At 37.1% G+C, this 20753-nt stretch overlaps 1 protein-coding gene across 2 annotated transcripts in view; it reads left to right on the plus strand.

Annotated features, from left to right (window-relative positions):
- SERPINI1 (serpin family I member 1) overlaps positions 1–20753 on the plus strand; it is a 74439-nt gene that overhangs the window by 26637 nt on the left and 27049 nt on the right. For both annotated transcript variants that reach the window (XM_043874323.1, XM_043874322.1), the window contains exons 2-3: positions 18659–18926; positions 19936–20166. In XM_043874323.1, the coding sequence (XP_043730258.1) occupies positions 18677–18926; positions 19936–20166 (481 nt within the window). In that variant the 5' untranslated portion in view covers positions 18659–18676. The remainder of the gene's footprint in view (positions 1–18658; positions 18927–19935; positions 20167–20753) is intronic.

Genomic DNA, 20753 nt, shown 5'->3' on the forward strand with positions numbered 1-20753 from the left:
CTTGAAGTGGGCATAATATATTTAAATCATTCACCCAGTGAATGTTGAGGGCAGTCTAGGTCAAGCAATGGGTTAAGTCCCCAGACAATCCTGGGCAAGACAGAGGTGATTCCTGCCCTCATGGAGCTTGCAGTCTAGGAAGGAGGTAGGTATGTTTAATACCTGCTGCTGCTGCTGCTTCTAAGTCACGTCCGTCGTGTCCGACTCTGTGCAACCCCGTAGACGGCAGCCCACCAAGCCCCACCAGGCTCCACCATCCCTGGGATTCTCCAGGCAAGAACACTGGAGTGGGTTGCCATTTCCTTCTCCAGTGCATGAAAGTGAAAAGTAACTAGGTATGTTCAATAATGCTAGAAACAAATGTAACAATGTTACTCCTTCACCACCACTGCCTAAAAGCTCAGTTTTACTGAGAAGCACATGCTAGTTTGTAATCTTCCCAACTTGATTTTAACACTTGATTGCATCCTGAACTATCTCATAAAAAGTACAGGCGAGAGGGCAAGGGGTGTATGTCTAGAATGATTCAAGAGGTTGGTGATACGGCCTCCAACCTGCATTTTCACCATCTCCTAGGAAATTCTGATGCAGGCCACACACTGCGAAGTGCTGATTTAGAGAAAGAGTTTTATCATCTTTCTTTTTAATAATAGGTAATAAAAACATTTTAAAGTCATGTCATTCTGAATAAATTATGCTCTCCTAGAAGCCATTTATTCTAGGATTTTGCCTCATATTAATGATATTAATGATCCTTAGAGGCTACACAGATGCTATCTAATCCTACTAGGGTCTCAATCTTAAAATAACTCACCCCCCTGAGAACATCTTTGGTTGCCTTGTAGCTTTATTGCAAAAAATACAAAAGGGTTTTTAAATGTCATCCATTTATGTGGCTAAGAAGTACGGATGAGCAAAGAGAGCCACAACCAAAAGGAAAATTGACCTCAGAGAGCCTTTGTGCCGCAGACACTAAGGAAAGCAATCAACAGATGGTGCTGACTGCTGCCATGATTGAGCCATGCAAATTCAAATGTGAGCATCATTTCACTCCGTTAACATAATTATGCTAAGGCAAGTAATTTTGATGTGTGACATGTGGCCATGTTCTACAATAAGGTCATAAACCCACAAAATTATTCCTTTGTAAATAATCAGAAGGTGTTAGATATTACTCAATTCAGAATGATTGAAGGTGGAAAATCTGACTTGTGAGTTAAATGCAAAAGGCGGAAAATCTGACTTGTGGGTTAAAAGCACACCAATGACAATTTATTATTTGTTTCTCTTATTTTTTGGCCTCTCTGCGCGACTTGTGAGATCTCAGTTCCTTGACCAAGAACTGAACCAGAGCCACGGTAATGAAAGCCCAGAATCCTAACCATTAGGCCATCAGAGACCTCCCTGTTGTTTGTCTTTTATCCTATGGTAATATCATAGATAGCTGTGTCCAAGGAAAAATTTGTTTTCCTATATGTCTAGAAAAAGACAATTGAAGTATATCCTGGTAAATATCCCAGTATTTTGTATCAGATGACTTACAGTAGTTTGTCTATTTGTTATTTATATTCCTCCAGAATATACTGAGCAGAATAAGCTAATGTTTTTGAGGTGGTTCAGGGCATCCTCATGAATATCTAAAACTGGGCACTACGTTAATACCCCGATCCTCATAAGAAATGTACCTGTAAAAAAAAAAAAAGAAATGTACCTGTAGTAAGTGGTCCTAGACTTTAAGGCCATTGTGTTATATCTGCATAGTTTAGGCCTAAATATTACTTTAATCAATCTGATAAGTAACTAGTGGTACCTCAGTGTAATTTTACTATAATTAATAATTGTAGAAAAGTTTGATCATCTTTATGTGTTTAAGAGCTATTAAAATCTTTTGATGTCTATCCTTTGCCTATTTCTCTATAGGATTTCTGTTGGATTTCTTAATTGATAGAGGTCTTATATAGAGTAGAGAACTTATCCCTTATCTTTAAGATTTTTCAGTTTATCCCTTCTGTTTTGACTTTACCCATGTGGTTTCTACTGTGCAGAATTTCGGAGAAGGCAATGGCACCCCACTCCAGTACTCTTGCCTAGAAAATCCCACGGACAGAGAAGCCTGGTAGGCTGCAGTCCACGGGGTCGCTAAGAGTCGGACACAACTGAGCAACTTTACTTTCACTTTTCACTTTCATGCATTGGAGAAGGAAATGGCAACCCACTCCAGTGTTCTTGCCTGGAGAATCCCAGGGATAGGGGAGCCTGGTGGGCTGCCGTCTGTGGGGTCGCACAGAGTCGGACAGGACTGAAGCGACTTAGCAGCAGCAGCAGTGCAAAATTTTAATCTGTATATATATATATAGTAAAATTTATTAATCTTTAATGGCTCCTGGGTCTTTGTCACACTTAGGCCTTCTCCATTCAACACTGTGTGTATAATACATGTGTATAGTATATATACATAAAATATAAAGATAGCACAACATAAATATCTGTAACCTATATATATAATATCAATATATATGTATTTACATATATATATGAACTATATATACACATATTTATCTTTACTTATGAATGTACACACATATCTTTACTTATGAATGTATGTTTTAAAATTCCCATGCTTTCTCCCTGGAAATTTCAAGTTTCAGTTTTCACTTTTAAAGTTTGATCTATCTGGAACTTATTTTGGTTTAAAATACAAACTACTCATCTCCTTTATTTTTAATACCTGGATATTCTCCTCTTTCTAACACCAGTTATCACTTACTGAATAATCTCTGTTACCCCACTGATTTGACATGCTAAATTTTATCATATACCAAATTATATTTCTCACCATTCTAATTATTGTAGCTTTTTAAAAAAATTTTTTTAATTGGAGACTGATTCCAATATTGTGGTGACTTTTGCCATACATCAATATGAATCAGTCACGGGTGTACATGTGTCCCCCATCCTAACCCCCCCCACTCCCTCCCCACCCCATCCCTCTGGGTTGTCCCAGAACACCAGCTTTGAGTGACCTGCTTCATGCATCAAACTTGCACTGGTCACCTATTTTATGTATGGTAATGTATATGTTTCAATACTATTCTCTCAAATCATCCCACCCTCACCTTCTCCCACAGAGTATTATCGTAGCTTTTAAGTGCATTTTAGTATCTGATCACTATTGTATCCCCAGAGCTTTTCTTGCTATTACTGCTTTCTAATTTTTTTCTATATAAACTTAAAATTAGCTTGTCTAATTTTTTGAAGTTGTTATTTTTATTGAAATTGCATTAAAGGTACAGAGTAATATAGGGAGAACTTATAGCTTTAGGATACTGAATTTAAGAATAAGATATCAATTTTCATTTATCCTAGTCTTTCCCCTCAATTGTCTCATAATGCCGTAAATGATTTTTACAGTTTGTTTGCTTCAGCCAGCATTCAGATAAAGTCCAAAAATTACAATTTGTTGATGTGTCTCTGAAATCTTTTTAAATCCATCTGCCTCGCTGCATCTCACTGCCCTTTATTTTTACATTTTATTTGTTGAAACAATCACTTGTCCTGCGTAGTTTCCTGCCATCTGGATCTTGTTGATTATACCCCGTTGGTGTTGTTTAACATGTTCATCTGTCCTTATTTTAGGAAGAATATTACACAGGAGATGAAATATTCTGTGTTTTTTAAAATCTGTTTCTCAGCGACATTTCCATTTTTCTTGTGTATATCTTCCTTATTTCTTTCTGAGTGTATTCCTAAGATTTTTTAAATAATGATATAACCTCTAAGGAGAGCAGCTTGGCACCATTTATCAAAATTGCAAGTACTTGTGTCTTTTGATCTAGCAATTTACCTTCTAGGAATTTATCCTGCAGAGGTAATTGCACACCTGTGAAATGATGTATTTCTGAAATTACTCATTGCCTCATTATTTGTAATAGCAAAAAATTGCAATAATCTAAATTCCCATTGGTAGGAGACTAATTAAATAAATTATGGCTTGCCCATGCAGTGAAATACTGTGACACTGTTAAAAAAAATTAAAGTGAGGGACTTCCTTATGTACGGATAAGAAATATTTTCCAAGATATATTGCTGAATGAAAAAATGAGGTTGCAAATGAGTATGTATATTATGCTATTATTTCTATAAGAAAAGGGGATGTATATATACTGAATATATATAAGATATTTCTGGAAGATAACATTGATTCACCAAGAGAAATTGGCTGACTGAGGGACAGGAGAGTGTGGGAAAGAGAATCTTCATTATATGCCTTTTCACACCTTTGAATTTGTCCTCTGTGAATGTTTTACCTATTTAATGATTTTCACTTTAAAAGTTTAAGTATTATAATGTATTATATAACAGGTTAAGATCCATATTAAGATGCTTTATGTTTAAAGCCTGTTGTAGCATCATTTGGCACACAGAATTCACACAGAGTCGGCGTTGTTGAGGGAATTCCTGCCCAACATGGTTGGCATGGCACAGTAAAACTAGGAAGGGGTTTGAAGCCCTCAGGCAAAAGTTCAGCCGCCTTTTCTCTTCCTTAGTAAACTTATCAATGTTGTAAAAATATCTTAAACTTACTAGGTTTCAGTTTCTTATTCTACAAAACAGAATTACCTTCACTTAACTTCCAGCTTGTTATGAGGATGAGCAATAATTTACATTATGCCCAGATGCCTGGTCCATTATGTTATTTTTTAGCTCTAGAATTCCATGAATTAATTAGTCCCTGGGGAGAAAACTGAGGTCAAAGGATATATTTTATGGGAAAATTTGAAACTGAGAGATCCCTAATTGTGTTCTTGAATTTTATTAGCGATGCCCTCCTCTTCAGGCCCCCAGCAGCCATATGTAAACTCTCAAGCAATCCTAGGCATGAGGAAGCAGACAGTGTCTCCCATTCTGTTTGGGTGGCCTCTCATCCACTTCTCTTGACTTGAGCTCTGCCTTTCATTGTTTTTCTCCTTGGGCCTATAAAACTGCGTATTTAAAACTATAGTTCTATAGCTCTGTTACAGGGTAAAATCTATGAGGCTTAGGTTGCCCACCATTCAGTCATTCTCTGCAAGGATTCTCTGCCAATTATCTGAATTTTTAAAAAGCTAAGTTGAGAGAGCTATTTCATTTTATTCCAATTTACTTATAGATGTCTCATCTGCAAGATAGACTCTGACAGATACCTTGGAGTCATAAAAATATTCTCTGAAATTTCTCTGACACAACTAGCTTTAACATTTTATAAATCTTAAGATGTGTAAGAGGCAGCCCACAAGATAACAAAATGAAAAGCCAGTATCCTTGCCTCCATTTCCCCAGACTCTTCTGGGTCCTTCAGTTGTTAAGCCAGAGGAAGACAGCTGTATCATCACAGGGTGCCCATCAGTGCTGGTTCTCATGATATAAGAACCATGAGATAAACCCCTCCATCTAACTGTACAATGATGGGGAAAGCCTTAAGTGGCTATATAAGGAGCATGCTAGAGACCATTTCCTGTCAGTGAAGACTATTAAACTTGGAAGACATTCAAAAGAAAAGAATTAAAATCTATTGATACATCTCTACAGATCTCTGAAAATAAGACACACTGGTTACCATTTGGAATGATTTAACTCTGCCTTGTGGAGAAGTACCCTAGCCGTCTCTATTTTTATTTTTATTTTTTTGCCTATGCAACATGTCATTGGCTGATTTCCTTGATTCATCTTTCTACACACTTCCTAAAGCTGTTACTATATTGTAAATATTGTTCTGAAAATTACAGGAAGTGAAACCAGGGTACTTTCATATAGCCCATATATCTGCATACACGTTTCACTTATTTGCCCACACTCAGCAAGAAAAATTACATGTTGCTTTTTCAGTCATTCACAGTGATGAACAGGAAGAGGAAACCAAAGTACTTTTAGAAATCCCCTATTATGGTGTGCGGCAGGTTTATAAATAGAGTTACCAGGTGGATATTTTCAAATAGCATTAATACAACGTTAGTCAATATCAGGAAAATTTTGTATTTTAAATTTTAAGAGTTAAACAACAAAGCAGTGAAATTTTTTTGACATGTTCTTTCTCACTTTCACTTTCCCCACTGTCTATAGTCCAACAAAAGGCCATTTAAAAAGTAATGTATGTATCTGCCCTTATTTAGAATGTTTTCCCTTATAGGTCTGTATAACTGATTCACTTTGTTGTACAACAGAAAGTAACACAACATGATAAATCAACTATACTCCAATACAAATTTAAAAAATAAAAAAGTACTTTTTATAACTGATGTTTAAAAAAAAAAAATAAGGCATATAACAATTTCCTCGGGGTACAGAGGGTGCGAGCTACAGGGATTTTGTGGGTTTTCTTCTAAAGAAAGAGCCACCTAATTTAGGTTGGTGTTTTGTATTGGTTGGAGAGTTCCTTCTGTCAGTTTCTAGCATCTCCAGCAAAAGATAAAGAGAGAAGAATTCTAAGAGGAAATCATAACTGTTTCCCCAGATTTCTTAACTAGGATGCATATTAAAAATATGAGATATTGTAACCTCTCAAAACAGTAAAACAACTGTATGAAATACTAAGTAACAAAACAATCTGTTAATGTTTTAATACTTGGCCTGGGACACAATAGATGCTCAGTAAAGTGTAGTTGGAAGCATATAATGTTGCTGATACCTGACCAATTTCACTTATAAAAATGGCAATTTCACAAGACTTGATCTAATATATTAACATCTTGCCTTATTCACCTTGGTGTCAGAATTCCATGAGCCTAAACCATATTACTAAAAGGGCAAGCTGATCTTAGGAACATTATAATTATTAGCCAGGATAAAGAAGTAGACTTGTGTAGCCTTAACAGACCCTGAGGCAAAGAGAACCTATGCATTTCGCTTCAGGATAGTTTAGCTGTCCCCAAACCTCACCCACGATCTCTTAAAATAAGGCGAGAGGGTAAAGCTAGGGGAGCAAATTAACAATAGCTGTAGGGTTGCATTATCATGGGGAGAGACAGAGAATCAAAAAAAGGAAAGGAAAGAGAGAGGAAGGAGGGAATGAAGGAAAGGAAGAAGGAAGGGAGAAAGGGGAGTTGAAAACACTGTAATTATAACCCGAATATAATTTTAAAAACATGCAAATATACTGAATATCTGAAATTCTTCTGCGTCTGGTCAAGAGCCCTAACCACTACTGTTCTCTGTTAGAAGATCGTCACGTTACAAAATTGTATTTACACTTCTGATTGTACATTATCAAGACAAGTTTAAAACTAGATTTGAATGTTCTGGAAATCTTTCTGTAAAAAAATTTTTTTTTTAAGGTTAGCACACCACAAAACTTCTCTGGGTATTTTACCTGATTTCTCAGTCTTTCAGGGTGTACTTAAGTGTTAGTGAATGATCGATCGCGCGATGAGGTTACTGCTACTTGTTTCTACTTTTTCCACTGGCAAATAATTGAGAAGCAACATTACACCTGGGTATTCGTTAGTTTTCTAGAGACATATTCAACTTTAAAAGCTTTATTACACAAGCAATATTTTAATATTTGAAAAATAGAAAATCCAATATTTTTTATTGAAAATAGAAAAAACCTGAAATCTGAAAAAACCTGAATATTTCTTTAAACAATGTAGAACACAAGAAGGAAAATAACCACAAAGGCCTCTCTTGTGTTTCTCTGTTCTCATCTACATCCCTAGTAACTAGTGTAGGGTGTGACATGTAGCTGTCAAGGACAGGTATTTATGGAATGAGTGAATGAAATTCAGTATTCACATCGGAAGTTTTGGCTTTTTCTTTAAGTGTCTGTAGTAGCTCATTAAATATTGTTTGTGTACAAGATGTTCAGTACAAATGACTTTGTTTCCTCATCTATAACATGAGGGTCTGGGCAAAGTGTTTCTGGCAGAAATGTTCTACAGTCTTATAAACAGCTAAACCTTCAGGCTAGGGAAGAGAGTGAGAGGGAGGCAGGGATTTCTTAAAGCCTTAATGGGTAAGCTCAGACCATTAATGTCTGGCTTAGTTCCAACATGGCCTTGGGCCATGCATGACCATGATTGATGATGACTTTTTAACCTATCTCTCTGAAACTATTCACTGAATTTTGCTGTGGGGCTTGCATGTCACTTGTTTAGCTTTCCTGACAGTATTCCAGAGGAAGTTGTTTGTTGGCCAGTACAAAGTCTCTCCCAATTGTGCCAAACAGAATTATTCATTCCCATTTTGTGGAAAGCCCACATCGTATTTCTAGGAGGACCAAGCACCTGCCAATTCCCCGGGTTTTGTTGACATTGACTTTGTTTTCCTCAGTAATCACCGGCATTAACCAAACGTTTTTGGAATTCTAAATGGAGCCTCCTCATGAGTTAAGATCTCCTGAAGAAAGGGAGTATATTTTTAAAGAAACATGTTTTGTGAGGTCCCTGCTGACTTTTCTGTTTTTGTTTCAAACACTTGTATCATGGTCAGGTTATGAAGAGTAAATGTGTTTCGCCTACTTGTAGCTCTACACTTTCAAATATGGTAACCACTTGTTCAGGCACTCAAATATGTGTCTGTCTTTTTACACCCCATGGACTGCAGCACGCCAGGCTTCCCTGTCCTTCAGTAACTACTAGCTACATGTAACTATTTAAATTAATTTAAATTAAATTAAATTAAAAGTATTATTCCTCAGTTGCACTAACCACATTACTAGAACCCAGTAATTACATTGTCAAATGGCTATCTTGTTGGACAAGGACACATAAGTAATATTTTTATTATTGCCAAGAGTTCTTTTGGACCACATTTTCCTAACTTTTTGAAGGATACAGAGTAAACAATATTTTGGCTTTTAATTTTAGAAATTTCTTAGGGCTTAAAGTAGGAAAAGTTTTGGTCAGAGATTTATTTATTCAGAATTTATTTACTGAGTCAAAACAATTTCCCAAGAGGTTATCTTTGTTGTGAAATATTCTTGAAAGTTTATGGCCCCTGCTTCTTACTAGATAGATGATATTGTGGCCCAGGGAGATTACTGAGAAAACCCAAAAGCTCCTTGGAAGCCTTAGATACTGCCAGAGAAAGCCAATCTTCTCAGTCACTGTTCATCTTCATTACAATTAGCCTGAGGACTATATGTTAATTATATTAACATATGTCAAAGCACTTTATAAATTCTGGGAAGTTTTGGTACCTTTAATTATTTCTCAGCATTACCTGAACTAGTGAGTCCCTAAATGACCAGACCTCCATTGTCTCTTCCAGGCCTAACCTTCATCTGGGATGCATGCAAAATACTCAAGAACTTTAAAACTATAGGAGAGCAACTCAGTGCTGGCTGCTATATAATCAGTAATTCCAAACCACAGAGTTCTATGAAATCACTTTGGGATACCCCTGGTACAATGCTAATTCAACCAATAATTAAGGAATAGTCAGTGATTAAGTAAAGGCTAATATCACAGTTTTTTCCTATTCTGCTTATTGGGGTATCCCATGAAAATAAACATTTTTTGGAAGAAAGAATTCTAACTTCAAGGATTTAAAAAAATAAAGAAAAATTACCTTTTAAAAAGATTATAATATTGATTTTCATACAAATATAAAATGAACAAATGTCAAAGATTTTATTTAGCTCGTTAATTAGTAAGAGATCCAGTAACATGTTACAAACAATTCATGAGAGAATCCAGGAAGCAAATGAATACATAAGTCTATCAGGACTATTGAAATGTATTTGCTTAATAGATGCAAAGCTGGTCACTACCACAGGGCAATAAGCAATTGCATTCTAACCATTCATGTACACTGTGCATTTTATAGACAAGACTCATTTGCATCACTATCAATTCTCTGTAATTTAGAGAGTTGTAAAATTGTTCAAAAACAATGAATGGCCCAAACCCACAGTTAGATAACTTGGAAGGGTATGTTCTAGATAATGCATAATTTTTCACTGAAGACACCCAGTAATCATCCTGCTCCACTTCCAAGTCTTTTATAATTTTTTATGGTAAATTAAATCTCTATAGGTTTTCTCTCTCCCTACCTCCGGTCCTTTGATTTGCCTGGCCATTTCCCCCTTGTTGGAGAGATATTTGATGGGCTTTCTTTTTTTTTTTTCGCTTGATGCAACGGAACAGGAAAAAGAACATAAATATGTATCTTACAGAAAAATCTAAGTTAAGAGACTATTGAAAAGAGTCCCAGTGGGCTGAATAGCTGAAGGGAAAAGCAAAAGAAAGAAAAAGATGATAAGATGAAATCATTGATATCATAATTTCATAGATGTTGCAATTACAAAATTAAACCTCTTTGTTTCTCTTATTTCCTTGCTTCTGACCTTTTGGTTTTAATACACATCTCAATTTAATAACACCTGTTTTTTTAGAAGGGATATTTAAAAAGGAAAAAGGTGTACATGTCTTTTTAAAAATAACACAATGAAATATATTTATTCATTCCATAGCATATTATTCCCTTAATAACCAGAGTTTAACTCTAAGGCTTCTTGTCATCCTTCTGAATTAACACTGGGCCATTATTTATCATGCATATGACATGATACTTTACATAATGCATTTTTTTGATCAAAAACTTTTGGTGCTTTTGTGATTGAAATGTAATCTTTTTTTTTTTTTTGAAATGTAATCTTAAGATAGTAATTAGCCTCCAACTAATAAAAATAAATGAAAAACAATTATCCTGAGGTGCGGGGAAAAAAAAGATATTTCAGAGAGTAGTGATGTGTTCTCTACATTTCCGTTTGATGATTTGATTACTCCGTCACCATACCCGTGCACTTCACCTAAGTATATATCTATTTTTGAAAGTTATCAGGATGATTTTGATAGCTTAGCACCAGAGCAGTAGTCCTTAGGCTTCTCTCGTGGCTCAGACAGTAAAGAGTCTTTCTGTAGTGCGGGAGACCCAAGTACGATCCCTGGGTCAGGAAGGTCCCCTGGAGAAGGAAATGGCAACCCACTCCAGTTTCTTGCCTGGAAAATCCCATGAACAGAGAAGCCTGGCAGACTATAGTTCATAGGATTGCAAAGAGGCAGACGCGACTGAGCGACTTCACTTCAGTAGTCCTTCACAAAGCATGCATAAGTAATTCATCTTTGTTGCTTTGAAAACACTATGATTTATCCTGAGAGATTTGGCGAATTCTTCTGCCTTTAATTGTACTGCTTGACATCCAACAGACAGTTCCTTGTATATATCCCAGGAATAAAAGATTCATCTACTAGCACAAATTAACTCTTTGGATGTGTCTACTATTGTTGGGTGCTCTGTAAAAAAATAAAAAATAAAAACTTGGTTGTTGTTTTACAAGAAAATCAGTTAGTTCATTTCTCCACTAATAAATGCTTGCATCACTTATAGTAGTTTGCATTCTCCTTTTTATTCTCTTCCATGTATGTGGTTCTCTTTCTTTCTAGTACTGCCATCATACTATATTACTTTTGAGGGCAATTCTAGATCCAACTTGAAGCAAGAATTTAATTATGGTAGCCAACATCAGTGAAAATAAGTCAGCTTAGAGAGCAAGGGTAAACAAATAGCCTAAAGTTCACATTTTCCAGGCTATGATGCTTATACAGGTAATGGCAACTTGTCTCTCTGTCTGAGGACCAGCTGGTTTCATTGAACATTGATTAAAAGAATCATTCCAATTTCAGAAAAGTTAAAATTGGGGATAAGAAGGAATACCATGCATGTTATAGTTGATGAAGCTTGCTAAAATATAGGTTGCTTAAATACATATTATTTCACAAGGTAATGACTCTTTTTTTTTTGTATGTGACAAATTCTTTGAAAAATTTCCCAGTTTCATTTCTGCTGATCTAGCTTAAACCTGTCTCTTAATCAGGAAACACAGATCCAGAAACGTCAACTTTCTTGTTCCAAATTTCGCCAAGTGAGCTAGAACTAACCAAAATTAGAGTAGTGATTTCCAGCTACTCAATACCTTCTCATGGGGGAAAAAGAAGCTTCATGAATTTAAATATATACACTATAAGTGACTGTCTTATTTTCATTTGGAAATGCTTGTTCTTTTATGTGATTGTAAGAGGCATTATTGTTGTGAATTTTTTTGCCCCCACCCCAATATATGTACTTGGTAAAGTAAAAATTTAGCAAACCTAAATTTAGTTCCCTCAGTTAAAAAATTTACATGCAAAAATCTGAGAATTAATAGGCCAGAGGGCTTCAAGACAGTGTTGTTTAAAAAAAAAAAAAACTTTTTATTGTACTAGGATATAGCTGATTAACAAAAAAATATTGTGATAGTTTCAGATATTCTTTGCAGTAGACATTTCTCCCTAGTTAAGTCCCATGGCTGTTTCTTGCTGGAGAAAGGACCTTCTTCAGCTATTTATCTCACCTTCTAAAGAACACCTCCCTTGCTTTCTCAACTCAAAATATGAAACCACTTTTTAAAAATTTCAAATAATTGGATTATCAAAAAAGAAATGCTACATATATGAATAATCAGCCTGTCTATAAATAAGACTACTATCTTTTTTTTTTAAATTGTTCTAGCTTTGGGTTCTGCGATTCCTCATAAGTGAAGGTGAGTCGCTCAGTCGTGTCCGACTCTTTGCGACCCCATGGCCTGTAGCCTACCAGGCTTCTCCGTCCATGGGATTTTCCAGGCAAGAATACTGGAGTGGGTTACCGTTTCCTTCTCTAGGAGATCTTCCCAACCCAGGGATTGAACCCAGGTCTCCCGCATTGTAGGCAGACCTTTACCATCAATTTATAAAATGATTTAGTTCTCTAACCTGTTTCAGTGAAGTGTTTTCTGAAGCAAGATACTCACACATGTGTCCACAACCTACCCGACCAATAGCAATAGAAGGAAAAATGCAAGAATTAACATAGTTCATCCACAGCTCAGCTGCCTTTGCCTTTCCTAGCACCACAACACAGTTCACTATTAGTCTGGTACTGTAGCCCCTTGTTTTTATGAAGAAAGGATTTTATTCAGTAGCTTGAAAATAATCTACAAAGTGGTGTTCCATGTGAGAGTAATATATTTCGGAATGCATGGATTGTTATGATTAATGGCAGGACCCTGGCATTTTGTAGACAACTGTTAATACAGTAACATTTGGGTATCACCTTTTGCGATTTTTCAAGGTGGTATACTTGTTTGTTAATGCATCCCGTGTCCAGCCATTGCATTACACCAGCATTGGTGACAGTGCCACCTTGTCAGGCTGGAAAGACCATCTCAGACTCAATAAGGAAACACTTTATCACAGGGAGTAAAAAAATGGAAATGAACTACTACCTGTGGGCTCAAATTAAATGAACCTCAAGAATTGTAGAAGCAGCAGCTACTCTTGCTGTTCCTTCTAATGCAGCGGTGTGGACCTTTAGATCTCAGGCTCTGTTCATACCACAGATATTTACTGGGCACCTAATATGTGGAATGCATTAGGTGCTTATTCTGATTATCCTAAGATATAAAAGATGAATGTACTTCTATTGTGCCTTCAAAAAGCCTCGGAGAAGACACATGTACGGAATTGTCTGTGATATAAGGAAGCAATGGTACACCCTGTTGGAGAGGTAGAGATAAAATGTGCCAAGATTTCAGAGAAAGGGGAAATAGCTGTTTTAACTGAAGAACTAGGAGGGTACTCATAAAAGAAAAGGAAGCGGTTAGGAACCCTGATAAGTGGTTAGGATTTGAACATATGGAACCGGGTTGAAGTTGTTCCAGAAAGAAAACTACACAAGCCAGAAACAGGAGAGGGAAATTCTGGGATATGTATTGCAAAAGGGATTCTCACTAGAAATGCAGGATCCAGGAAGGAGAGTAATGGATAGAAGGAAATGCTGGCATAGCATAGCAGTGAGTTAAGTTCAAGACTAAAGATTTGGGCGTTTAGTCTCCGGGCATAAGGGTGATTCCCAAGGTTTTGTAAATATAGGAATACCTGTTCGTAACAGCACATCAAGACAGTTCATCGGGAGGATATGCAGTTGTTGGAATGAGGAGGACCGTAGCCTGGGGTTCAGAGAATGGCTGAGGGTTCTTGGTGGAGTCCTTAGGAATGCATTAAAAGGAAGAACTGCCACCATAGTCAGGGGAATGATCATGGGATGACGGCTAGTCTAGAAGTGTCAGGGATGCAGTATGGAGTAAGTATTGACCATTCCTTGAACATAAGGGGAAAAGAGATGGGAAAGTGTTAAATACTTTGATATTGACATTTTAAGGAAATAAAAAAGGGTGAGTTTGATTGATAAGACAAAGATTCTTATTTGAGCCACCTTGAATTTGAAATGCTGGCAAGAGTCAAAGACTAAATATCCCAAGAATGATTTGCAATGCACATTGGAAATGAAGATAAAAATAAAGCCAGAGCTAGAATTTTACTTATTTGGAGATAATATGAATAGGAACAATAGTTCAAGTATTTTTTTGTTTTGAGAGACATTCACCAGCAGGAACAGGAATAGCATCACATGGGAGAAGGTCAGGAACAGATCCAGAGAGTATACCTACTTGATAGAAGGGGAAAGGAAATCTTCCCCTCTCCTTTGGGAAAAACAAACAAACAAACACTCAGGAGGAGTCAGAAGCAGCAGAGGTGAAGGGGGCCAGGGACCAAAGGGTAGTGTGGGTGGGATCACAATAGCTGGATCAGGCTAGCAGAGTTCATTTTGCTTGCACATGATCTTGCTTTTAAAAGAAGGAAAAATCACTTAACTATAGATCAGATGTCTGTTTCCAGAGGAGTGTTCGTTAACTCTTTATTAAGGAGTTTCCTGATATCACTTGCTTCTGCTAGAGAATTTCTAATTTATTAGACTTTCTAATTCTCTAGCAGAACATGTAAATCAGTGTCCTGCTGCTTACTCCCCTGGGAAGAGCCCTGTCTCGCAAACATATGGCTGGTCTTTCCAGGAATCCTCTAGAAGCTTGAAGGGACGTGATAGGTTTGGACATTTCTTTCCCCCAGTAAGGCAATGTTGCAGAGTGGTGGGTCCATCAAACACTTCTTTCTGCAATGGACCATCTGCTGTAGATCAGGGATTCCTAATGCGAAGCCAGCAAATACCCTGGCCAGCGAATATAATGTTCTGTTCCCCCTGCATGCATTTCTTGAGATGATTTACCCTTCACCTGATTCTTAAAAGCATCTCTTTTCTTAAAAAGATAAGAAGCACTGTGATAGATCATGCAGTGTTGCACAATGATGCGAGTTCCTTGAAGACAAGAGCCGGTCCTTATAAATTTTGGTATCTTCCTGATACCTCTGTCAGTCTTGGCTGAATGACTGGGTAATGGTGCTGCATTCAGTGGGCCAGCACTAATGATAAAATTCTCATTTTGTCTCTACAATCTCTTGCTTAACTTAGCAATTATACAAGCCTAGGAAACATATTTTCTAATAATTTTCTAGTGTCCTGTACTAGTATAACTTTTAGCATAAAATGAGTGCTTCAAACATACACACTGTCTCATTTCTTTCTTTAATAAGTGTGCAGAGTAGGGATTGGCACCTTCATGTAATGAATGAGGAAGCCGAGACACAGAATGCACGTGACTTGTCATAAGCCATATGTCATATGTCAGCTATGATTATTATTATCTCATGGTACATACGTTAGTCCTGGAGAAGGGAATGTCTATCCACTCCAGTCTTCTTGCCTGGAGAATTCCACGAACAGAGGAGCCTGGTGGGCTACAGTCTGTGGGGTCGCAAAGAATTGGGACACGACTGAGCAACCAACACACACACACTCATATACATTAGTAAACAAAAATATCTACAAATGCAATAGATTTGGCCATATTTCCTGAAATATTTATTGGTTGGCAATGGGTTTTACTTTTATATGAATGAAGGCTTTTTATTAGCTTAAAATATAACACTCATGTTAAACGCAGTCATTTCCCAATAGTTGTGTTATTTAATGACAGACTACTATCATATAGTGACTTTAATTTCTTGGTGTTGTACTAGATAACATTAAATGAAAACAATGTGTCTTTGCTGGGTAGAGTGAAGATGGCACATCAGATAGCAGTATGGTGTCATGATGAAGAACATGGGCTTTTGAACCCCATTTGGATTTCAGACTTCCCCTAAATACCATTACATCTTAAGTATTAAATACCAGCCATGTTTTTTAAGTTTTCTTTCAGCTTAAGAGAGTACGTGCTAAATTTGTTCCATCTGAAACTAGAGAGAAAACTCATATCTTCTACTTTGATTTTCCCTGGAGAGGACGGAGGAAAAGAGAATGCCACAGCAGCCTCTATGGTGGCTGAAGTCTGTGGACCAACAGGGCAGCTGTGCCCTGGCATCTGGCTTCTGTCTGGATACTGTTTCCATGGCAGACTCTGTTCTGCAACCATGCGCTTCATCTCCCACCAGTAGCCATTCTCAGCGTCCTCACTGCATCGGTTGTAAGAGTTCATATTTACATACAGGCTAAACGTTATCCTCCTAAACAAGCAAGAATTATTCAAACCTCACTACAAAGTGTGTGGGCTTCCCTGGTAGCTCAGCTAGTAAAGAATATGTGAGCAATGCAGAAGATTCCGGTTCAGTTCCTGCGTCGGGAAGAGCCCCTGGAGAAGGGATAAGCTACCCAATCCAGTATTCATGAGGTTTCCTGGTGGCTCAGATGGTAAAGAATCCACCTGCAATATGGGATACCTGGGTTCTGATCCCTGGGTTGGGAAGGTCCCCTGGAGGAGGGCATGGCAACCCACTCCAATATTCTTGCCTGGAGAATTTCACGGACAGAGGAGCCTGGCGGGCTACAGTCCGTGGGGTCACAAAGAATCAGACACGACACACACACACACACAAAGTGTGTGTGGGGTTGGGTGCTGGGGTGTGGTGATGGGTGCGGGGGTGAGGTTTGGAACTTCTCAGACAAAAAACTCATACCTGAAACTTAACCCTAAAATGTGAAGGATTTGCAAAATGACTAGGCAAAGTTCTCTGAAATTGATCAGAAATATTACAGGACTGGCTAAGGCACTCTGACTCATAAACCTGTAGGAAGCAGGCTGCTCTTAGATTAAATGTGTGTTCACTCTGTAACTGAGAAACGGGGGCTGTTTTGCATCATACTAGTTAAAATACAATTTTCCAAATGTGTTTGCTCACTACCACTTTACTTGTTGTTTTAATGATAATTTGTTTTTTTAAAAAATTTCCAGAACAAGGAAGCTACTTAATTGTTTGAACAGGCAGTTTACTTCCAGGTGCCTACAACGACAGACAGTGTCAGAATATGGGGAGAGAGGGAATCCTGTTTCCAGTGTGTGACAGTCAGGCTCTTTGTGGAAGGACAGGGCATGTGGAATACTAGTTGCCAAGAGGCAGCAATATCATTCTAAGATATCTGGGCGCTGACACTGCTTTCTCTTCCCAAGAGAAAATGGTTCAAGGACCAGATGAGCTTGATACTTTGAATAGTTATTTAAATAGAATCACTAGTTTACTGGTGCAAGCTGAAATAGCCCTATAAGCCTGAGTATGAAAGGACAGTGTTGCTAAAGCGAGGCTCCTCCCTGCACAGAGATGGGCATCGAGGACAGCAGCCTCCTAGGAACTGATGCCTAAGGAAAACCACACGGAATCTGCCAAATTTGCTTTTTCTCAGGGTTACCACTTCCTATGGGTTCAGCAGCTTGGGCTGACTAAACTGGGGCTCCTGGCCGGTGTGTGTCTGATATCTCCCCTCTAGCTGGTAACCCAGTTGGTGCATTAACTTCATGTGAAATTGTTCGTTGCTCAGTCGTGTCTGATTCTCTGTGACCTCATGAACTGCCAGGGGGAGTAGTAGCCCCGGTAGCCCTCTAGGGTTCTCTGTCCATGGGGATTCTCCAGGCAAGAATACTGGAGTGGGTAGCGATTCCCTTCTCCAGGGGATCTTCCCAATCCAGGGACTGAACCCTGGTCTGCTGCATTGCAGGCAGGTGCCATCAAACTGTAGTAAATGGGTAAAGGGGCATTTGAAAATGCCTAACTTCAGTAACTGATCTTAAACGCTGTAAATATTTTTTGGTTTTCACTTGGGTTGTCCTGGGCCTACATAATTTAGTGTTAGCTAGAATAAACTGTTTCAAAGTCATGACCAAAATATATATGATGAAAGTGGTAGTCGCTCAGTCATACCTGACTCCGCGACCCCATAGATTGTAGCCAGCCAGGCTCCTCTGTCCATGGAATTCTCCAGGCAGCAATACTGGAGTAGGTTGCATTTCCTTCTCCAGGGGGTCTTCACAACCCTGAGATCAAATCTGGGTCTCTTGCATTGCAGGCAGATTCTTTACCATCCGAGCAACCAAAGAAGCCTCATATATGATGAGGCTGTGAAAACTGATAAATTAGCCTCACCACACATTATTAAATATATATCTATATATACTTAACCTCATGAAGATGGGACCAGGGCTATCTTGTTCCTGGGAGTATACTCAGTATTCAGCAGCATTATTTGCTCATTTGACTTTTAATTGATTAATAGGATCTTCCAACAAATCCCTTAATGAGTTTTTATTATAGAGACAGTAACACTGCATGTGTTTAAAAACTTTTGGTTTGCTTTACAGCTTTCTCAAGAAATTATTTTTATTATTTTATGGTTCCATTTCTCTGAGATAATAATTGATATGTAAATTATTGTTCTCCAGGCTTGAGATTATTCCAGCATGGCTTTTCTTGGACTCTTCTCTTTGCTGGTTCTGCAAAGTTTGGCTTTAGGGACCACTTTCACTGATGAAACCATTGCTGAGTTGTCAGTGAATATGTATAACCATCTTCGAGCCACTGGGGAGGATGAAAATATTCTCTTCTCTCCATTGAGCATCACCCTTGCAATGGGAATGTTGGAACTTGGGGCCCAAGGGTCTACCCTGAAAGAAATCCGTCACTCAATGGGATATGACAGCCTGACAAATGGTAAGTGTGCTTAGGTCTGATTTCTCGAAATAGTTTGACTTTAGCTTTCAACTCAATTGTGTTGTCTATATCTGAGGCAGCAGTATTTACACAGGGTAAGAAAGTGGTCTCACTAAGATGGTATGTGTAAAACAAGCATTAGGAAACCCAGGAAAGTTCTTTTTCTTAGCTGCTTCCCTGGCTGAGTTAATCTAAGGAAATGATATCTTTATTATTATTATTATTATTTAAATAAACTTCACTGTGATTAACAAAAGCAAACATGGTTCTTGCTCTGATGGCATTTCCAATTTAGAGAGAGATAATTAATCATTATCACATAAATAAATGAGAATTTACAACTGTGAGGAGTGCTTTAAAGAAAAAATTCTCTAAATATCGGAAATTTTTACTTAAAATCAACTGTATCTTCATTGTTCAACTAGAAACCATGAATTTTTTTGGGATGTTGTGTAATACTATCATGAAAATCTTTTGTATTGGAGAAAATTTCTAGCCAAAATGTATTTTGTAATCACTTTGCTATGATGTACCATTTCTATTTAATATTTCTAATATATATAAGGATTAACTCATTAAAAACTTGAGAAGTAATACAATTTTGACTGGATTTTCTATTTATAAAGTTAAAAAGTTTACTGAAAGTAAAATTTAAAGGAATATTTTGATTTTTAAACTAGATAATAAAAATTAATTCATATTTCTGATAATTAAAAGACTAAAGTAACCTAAGTACTTTGAAAGAAAACAACCCAAATATCTCTACTTTATAGATAATCAATAAAAATAAAAATAATATCAGTAATAAAACTGCAAAAGTTAATTTGAACATCTAGAAACAGCACAAATCTTGCAACTTCCTCATCATGTCAGTATGGGGAAGAAGCCAGTGCTTTTTCTTTGGGCCTGTTCTCTTAATCCTCCTTGCTGTATTTTCATGCTCCTGCACTCTCCAGGATCTTTCACTGTGTTTATTCCACTAATAAACTTATCCTTTGTCATTTTGCAGGTGAAGAATTTTCCTTCTTAAAGGATCTTTCTCACATGGTAACTGCTGAAGAGAGCCAGTATGTGATGAAAATTGCCAATTCCCTCTTTGTGCAAAATGGATTTCATATCAGTGAAGAGTTTTTGCAAATGATAAAGAAGTATTTTAATGCAGAAGTCAATCATGTGGACTTCAGTCAAAATGTAGCTGTGGCCAACTATATCAATAAGTGGGTGGAGAATAACACAAACAGTAAGTCATTTGGCTCCTTTCTTTCTCTAATAGCTTAGTTTGAACTTTCTTTTACTTCTGACATTATTTGTCCCTTTGCTCCTTTTACATTTTGAATGTTAGATTGCATTTAGTTGAGTATCTACTAATTATTTTATATAGATTACAACCGATTTTAGAAACCTTATTCATGAATAAACATTGGAGAAAGATGTTAAATCTTTTGACATATATAGAATATTGGCACTGATAAATTAATATGAGATGTGTGTCTCCAGTTGGTGAGTTTCATCTGAACAGTAGTAGTCTTATTACTGTATGGAATTTTACTAGAGCTGACTATTTCATAAGTTAGATACTATTTAGAATGACAGTTGGTGACTCTCTTAACAGTGTGATTAAAATAGAATAAGAGAGGTAAAGATATTTGTTGACTTTTAAACCAAAGAACTTAATTGGTAATCAAAAAATTATACAGGATTCCTTTAAAAGAAAGAAGCCCATTTTAAGTCAAATGAAGAGGGATTAGAAAAAGATTCATTTGTTTTAATTTTTATCTCTAAATCTTATTATCCAAATGTATTCAAACTCTCCAAATGTTTCATGTT

The sequence above is a fragment of the Cervus elaphus genome, chromosome 19, assembly GCF_910594005.1.
Source record: "Cervus elaphus chromosome 19, mCerEla1.1, whole genome shotgun sequence".
Taxonomy (NCBI): Eukaryota; Metazoa; Chordata; class Mammalia; order Artiodactyla; family Cervidae; genus Cervus; species Cervus elaphus.